Source organism: Fulmarus glacialis, unplaced genomic scaffold, assembly GCF_000690835.1.
Source record: "Fulmarus glacialis isolate BGI_N327 unplaced genomic scaffold, ASM69083v1 scaffold17506, whole genome shotgun sequence".
Lineage (NCBI taxonomy): Eukaryota > Metazoa > Chordata > Aves > Procellariiformes > Procellariidae > Fulmarus > Fulmarus glacialis.
The window spans coordinates 33994-41123 of NW_009217657.1; the positions used below are offsets into that span (position 1 = coordinate 33994).

The following is a 7130-nucleotide window of genomic DNA, read 5'->3' on the forward strand; positions in this document are numbered from 1 at the left end:
TTTTTAACAGCATTTGCTTTGCTTCTCCCACATTCTCTTTTGATCTATTTTCATTTCATGCAGAATTCTTGTTTGCTGTTCTCATGTTTCATAGCCCTTTACGTGAAAATGTATATGTCTTATTTCAAAAGTGCTTTTAACTTATTTGAAATGATGTCTGACTTTGGTTTGTTGCTTTAATACCATTTCATTTGTAGCTGTCAGTAATCAAATTGATCATTTACAATGTCATCAACACTACTAAGTTAAACATAGCAACAAATGGGTCTAAGTTTCAGCTTCTCTGCTTTAAGTGGCCATTCTAAAATTTTATTTCCAAGAGGATACACTTCTAAATTTATTTTCACAAATGTGGTGTTAGATGTTTTCTAAACTAGTGATACCCTGTTTATAAATCTTACGAAAGATGTGTTGCTATTCTAGAGTATTGTACTTCAGTCTTGTTACAGTGTTAGTTTTTCCTTTTTTTAGTACTGTCTTGGCTGCTTTTGAAATGTTTTGAAGTAGTAATTAAACTTATATTTTGTGATTTTTTTTTTTTCTTCGTTTTTAGTATTTGAGTCCTTTCTGCTATACAGGAGGCACGTTTTAAAGTGTTTTCACTAGAAAGTTCACTAGAACTAGCATCATTTTACAATCTGTCTGCTACCAAGGAGCTTTAAAAGCGCAAAGATTATTAATTGAAAAGTCTTTTATCGATTAAAACAATTTCCTGTACTTAATTAGCTTATGCATCAAACTTTTATAAAAAAAAAAACCATAGAATAGGCGGTTCTGAATGTTACAGCATGCATTCTGCTGATTATACCAACTATGCAAGATGATGTAAACTTAGCAGTTATTAATGTAGTTTGCTATAGACAAGACAACTAGAAATGCTGTAACGCACTCCCTACAGTGTGGTACAGTAAAATGTCTTAAGTGCAACAATTGTGTTATTCAGCCAACAAGCCATGCATTTATAGCACAAAATGTAGTAATGTTCTTGAGACAGCTGTAGAAAATTAAAAAACATGTTCATGTTATTTGTTAATGTGCAGTAAAGGGTAAAGCAACAAGAACTTAAATGGAGGCTTATCTGTTTTGACAAAATGCCTTCTCTCCAAACAAATGACTTACTGGCTCGTGACCCTCTCTAAGTTTTGAATCACTTGTCACTACACAAAGTGAAAATCATAGGAATTTATTAAGTCTAGACTAGGACAATGTGTTAAACTAACAAAATAGCCTGTAAGAGGAGAAGACTTTGGTATAGTTAAAGCACTGCCTCTATCAGATAGTGTAAGAGAAGTTAGAAAGCTGGTACAAAAGCAGCTAGCTTGACTTCCTGGCCAGAGTTCCAGATCTGAAACATGATCTGATCATGAAGATGATTAAGGGCATCTGTCATACAAGAGGCTGAGAGCTGCAGTTGTTCAGCCTGGAGAAGAGAAAGCTCAGGAGGATCTTACCTTGTATACAAATACCTAGTGTGGGTGTATAAAGAAGATGGAGCAAGACTCTTCTCAGTGGTGCCCAGTGACAGGACAAGAGGCAGTGGGCACAAACCGGAATATAGGAAATTCTACTTAAACATAAAACATTTTAAACTGTAAGAGTGGTCAAACACCGGATCAGGTTTCCCAGAGAGGTGGTGGAGTCTCCATCCTTGGAGATACTCAAAACCTGACTGGACATGGCCCTCAGACACCTGCTATAGTTGACTCTGCTTTAAGCAGGGGGCTTGCGCTACACAATCTCAAGAGGTACCTTCCAACCTTAACTACTGTGATTCTATAATCTGCTACTCAATCTGCTTATTGCATCTGTGACCACCTCTAGCCTTAAACTTTTGTTAATGCAAAAAACCCCAATGCAAACCTATTCACATTCTGGCTTCTGAAATATCTTAGAAAGTTTCCTTCTTACAATGTTGAGGGGTAAGAGTGCTCTCTTAAACTGGAGAAAGCTTGTAAGGATTTGACTTGGGATTTGTGCTAAAAGCTCCTTGTCTTGAAGTACTGTTATTTAAGAGTAGGAATATAAAATGGTGAGTATGTTTATTTGTCGTGATAGATTGTGTGAAGTTTGTTTACCACCAAATTCTTGACTGGAAGATTACTGATGCAGTTATATGCAGCATCACTAGCTTCCAGTTTAGAAGCAGCTTTTGTTTCTTGTATTTCAAGGATGCAAGCTAAATACACATTGATCAGTTGATGCTTGTGACCTTTAGTTTTTTGTGAATGTTTCTTAAAGCCACCAAAATAGCTGCAAGTAGTTGTAGTAGCAGGGTTGTCATGCCATTCTCAAATTTCACATCTTAAAACCCCTACAGCTTCATAAATTTAAACTTCTGAAAGTGTTCTCTTCTTGCCTGGAACTACACTGCTACATTCTCCAGCCCTTATTCTTTCCATTAATGTGGAGGCAAAGGGGAAAAAGATGTGAGGTAATGGGGGGGCAGGGAGGGAAATAGCCCTCCTAGTTATCTTTGTCCCCCTGCATCCCCATGTTGCTAATGTGTTCTCAAGCCCATTCTTCTGTAGGGGCAAATATCAAACTGGGTGTTTAATTTCTGATGTCAGTCTGCAATAAGATTCTAGCTGCATTCTTACAGCTCTTCTGCTTTCCCAGAAACAGAATACAAGTTAGTATGTTCTTCTGTACCTTTAGCTATTACAGTAGGCCATCATGGGAGACAATGGCTGTACTTCCCATCACTGGGAATGTGAGCTGAATTAAGTATTTATACAATACATCTAAGCCAGGAAACTGCTACTGTAAAAACACCAAGAAGGTTTAGATCAAATCCGTACCACATTAGCAAAACATGAAAATTGAATCACTTTATTTGGACAGTGTTCAGCTGAGCAAACATAATAAATATAAAACCCAAGCAGTTGTTTCTGGCACATTTAAGTTCCTCACCAGCTTGTGGGGTCAATGTTCTTGAATGGCTGAAAGTTCCAGAGATCTTGCAAATTTGTTGAAACTGCACTGATTTTGCAGGAGCCCATGTCCAACACTTAGTATCAAACACAGCTTAAACAAGTAGAACTGCATTAATACAGCCATCATTTTCTGGATTGTTTGTTACTTGTGCGTATTTCCCTAGAGAGAAAAGGAAATTAAATGTCTACAAAACCTTTAAGTAGTTCATATAACAAATTAGATTTTTCTATGTTTGCAGGTTCAATCCACAGGTCTCTTTAAAATGTAGGGAACTCCTGTTCCAAAATTGAAATGCATTTTGAAATCTAAATCTACCTTCTGCTGAGCTGCAAACTTAGGTTCTCAAAATATTTTTTTCAGGCTGTTTTTTTATAAATGGATCATTTAGAGTTCTGGGTAGATTAAAAAAAAAAATCATAGGTTCTGCTATTGTCCATGTCAACCCCTCTGTTAAAAGAAGTCAGCCTGATCCTATGAAGATACCTCTACACAGAACCTGGCACTGAAAACGTAATACGATTGTTCGTAGTTCACATGGTTAGGTCTTTATAGACTTGTAGCATTGCTTAATGTGAGACATAGGCAAGCAAGTTGAGTCTTTGTTCTGAACTTCACCTAATTTGATTTTGAAAGTGAACGGAAAGCCTGAGACTAAAACTTACAAGCTTGCATTTTTAGAGTTGCCTAGTAGTTGCTTCTGCTACAGCCCAAACCCAACATTTAACAATGGATCAATTATGACTATAGGACATAGTCTTAACAATACAGCAGGCAATGAAGACTTAAAACTTTTAAAAGCAGTTCTGCAGTATAGCTAGTTTAACTACTTACCCCAGATAACTTTGCCCCCTTGTGTCACGAGGCCAAGCTCGCTCACGTTCACCTCAATGACGGTCCCCTTGGTAATTACACCCAGTGTTGTATACAAAGGAGAAGAAGGATTCTTTTTTACACCAAGGATAGGTAGGCAAAAAGTAGCTTTAAGTTCAGGATGTGTCACATGTGCCTTCTTGAAACGTAAGCCCTGTTGCATAAGGAGTGTTAGAATGAGTTAATATTTGCTTTAAGCCCTCACGATTAATCTAGTTTAATACTTTCAGAATTATGTCCTCAGCTTTGTATGTTTTAAGACACTGGGAAGAATGAAACAACTTAGAATACAGAATGCTGTCTGCCTACTATAGAATGCCAGATTTGTTTAAAAACCTGATTAATGACAAAATAAAGCTTTCCATACATATTTTAAGTATATCAATTTTTAACAGTAGTACAAGAATAATACTTGCTACCTCAGATGGCTTCTGTTCCATGAAAAAATGAGGCGTTTATAGTAATGCATTTAGCAGTGCTACTGGTTTTTAAGGCTAGAAATTTGTCCTTTTTTCTTGTAAAACTGAGAAACCTTTCACATATTGTAAAATATTAAATACCCATCTCTTACAGCATTTTCTATCTAGCGACCTGTGCTTCGTAAAGGGTACTTTACCATTAAGTACCATAAACTTTTCTGTGTCAATAAAAATCTATCCAAGGCTTCTGTATAAGATGACCATCAAAATAGTAATGAGGTACAATCCAACAGGCAGCCTGCATAGTGATTCTGTTGATTCCTGTGAGGAAACAGGAACAGGTATTTATAGAAAAATTACACTATCTTAGTGAATCTAGTTTTTCCCCTTGTGCACTACCAGGCTGCTAGAGCCCAGGCACTGTTCCTGCAGCTGTGTAAGAAAAGGTCAGGCTGCAGGGACAGCATTTCCCTTGCATACGGTCGCAACTGTGCTTCAAGCTTATTTAACAAGCCAGAAGGAGGGAGTTATGGAGTCCTAGAACAGAGTTGGCTTCTGCAGCTGACAGAATCACAGCAGCCAGATAAAGAAGCCTCCAACTTTAAAAGCTATTCAAAGTGCCTTTGCTAAAGACCTTCCCATGCTAATTTGACAGCTCGTAGCTTTAACTTCCTGGCAGCATCTGAGTTACTGGAGTAAGAGCGGAGATATTTCAACACGGACTGTGACTGCAGGGGCATCTCCCACCCTCAGGCTATTCGAAGTTTAGATTTCTGCAAGGAAACTAACAGGAATGTTCTACCTCAGCAGTAATCAAGTGCATTATCATAGAAGGTTTACTCGCCACAGGAACTCAAAGCAGTAAGTGAAAGGAATTATTGCTTAAACACCCTTCAAGGCTCAAGGACATTACCATTGGTCGAATGAATCGCTCGTATTTAGGAGGCTTCCTAGTAAAGCCATCTCCAACGAAACAAACTTTTGTAACCATTCTCTTCCAAGCCTTCTTCTTTCTCTTTCCTGTACGAATCACTTTTAAAACTTCTGTTTCTCCTTGTGCACGGACCTTTGGCACAGGGACCTCCCATTTCCCCTGGAAGGGGAGAAAAAAAAAGTCAGTATTCTTACATGCTACACTGCTAAATGAAAGAGGACAACCAAAGCATAAAATAAAGTTTCCCTAAAGCATAGTGGTAGACCATACTTTTTATGTAACTCATAGCTACTTATTTTAATTAGGATTTAAAGTTATGAAAGTCAAGATATTGCATGTGCTTATTTTGTCCTAGATTGCTCAATTACTCAAGGTTTCAGGTTTTATTTAGACTTTGCTTGTAGGCTGTAAGTCACGTGAGCATCAGCAACACAAAGTGGCCATTGTCACAAGTAATTGTAAGTATATGAATTTTAATACAGTTACTTACGGCTTTTTCTTTTCTTTTCTGCTTGATCATGTTAGAGAGAACCTTAGCCCGGGACTGGCCCTCTCTGTCCAGCAGGTATGCTGGTACAGCTCCTTTAGGTGTTTTTTCATCATTCTTCTTCTTTGTATTTCTTTTTTCATGCATTTTAATGCTGGAAGGAAAGAAAACCAGTATTAAAAGGATGTATCTAAAAATAAGCCTGTTTTTTCTACTCTTAACTTAGCTTGTGCCTGCTCAAAATTTTCTTTTAAGAGATATTTGTAAACAAGTACGTATTTGTATTTAAGGAATAATCCTAAATAATTTTCAAGGTAAACTAGTAATTTGACTTAATGTAACAACTGGCAGACTGCACAGTGCATAAAAGCTTGTCAACTCCCTTCAAGACAGGAATACAAGACATGCATCTTATAAGGAATTTCTGAATGACTTACAACAAGCAGCCAAGCACTTTGAGAAATAGTAGCCTTCCTCTCTGACAAAAAATAACATACTGCTACTCTTCTGAGATTTGATGGCAATGCTTACAAATCTGAGGAACGTGTGTGTGTAAAAGGGGTCACATTTCGTTAATTTTGAGGCCATTTAAGGGAAAAAAAAGACCCACAAACTAGTTAACAAACCCCATGCCTTTACAAGTAGCAGAAGAAAATAACTGTCTACACTTGGAAAACAACAAAACCGACATGGTGGATAAAATATGAAGTTCACTAGCAATAAAGAATATTGTTAACAACTTTGATTTCCATTTCTGAACAACAGAGAAATTTTTCAGAAAAATGCTTCTGTTTATCTATGCTTGATATTGTAATTTATCCGGGAAGACCAGCCTCATGTTCTGCTCAAACGCTGTGTACGTTACTGTACTATTTCTATTAACATTGTTAAAAAAAAGCCTCCTGCCTCTTGCTACACTAATACAGCAGTTGATGTAAAAGCCCTAAGTAAATGCATTCATATTTTTTGTCATAATTACATTAGTCACTGCTATTGCTAATTAGCACATCTTAAGGAATGCTTTTAGCAGCAGAATTGTTAACATCCATTGAGAAGAGAGGAAATCAGAACTGTCTTCACTGTGGCAAAACCCACTTTCTCCTACAACCTGAGCGCTATTTAGAAGTATAACGTGCAATCCAAGTAATAAATAGTTCTCTGTCACGATATTAACGTCCCATCTCATCCTGTCCTTCACGTGTCAGGATGACTGGACGGCGTCAGAGGGGCGGTGGGTACTCACGTCTTCTTCATCTGGATCTTCTCAGCGTGCCGCTGCTTGTGGTAGAGCTTGGCCTTCAGCCCGATCATCTTCTTGGCCTTCCGGGACCGCTCGTGAGCCTCGCGGCCCTCCTTCTTCCTCCTCCTCTCGTGGTAGTCCAGGCGGTACCCATAGCGCTTGCGGTGCAGCTCGATGTACTCGTTCTGCGGCTGTGGGCACAAGGCAGCGCCGTGAGCGGGTCTCGGCGGCCGAGGACCGGGCGGC

At 38.3% G+C, this 7130-nt stretch overlaps 1 protein-coding gene across 1 annotated transcript; it reads right to left on the minus strand.

Moving 5' to 3' along the window:
• Positions 1–2813: 2813 nt before the first annotated feature.
• Positions 2814–7126, minus strand: NSA2 (NSA2 ribosome biogenesis homolog (S. cerevisiae); the record flags this gene model as incomplete). Its single annotated transcript, XM_009579761.1, has 5 exons — positions 2814–3093; positions 3766–3958; positions 5137–5316; positions 5648–5798; positions 6888–7126. Coding segments are annotated over 5 exons (831 nt in total), but the record flags the coding sequence as incomplete, so codon positions are not given.
• Positions 7127–7130: the final 4 nt, after the last annotated feature.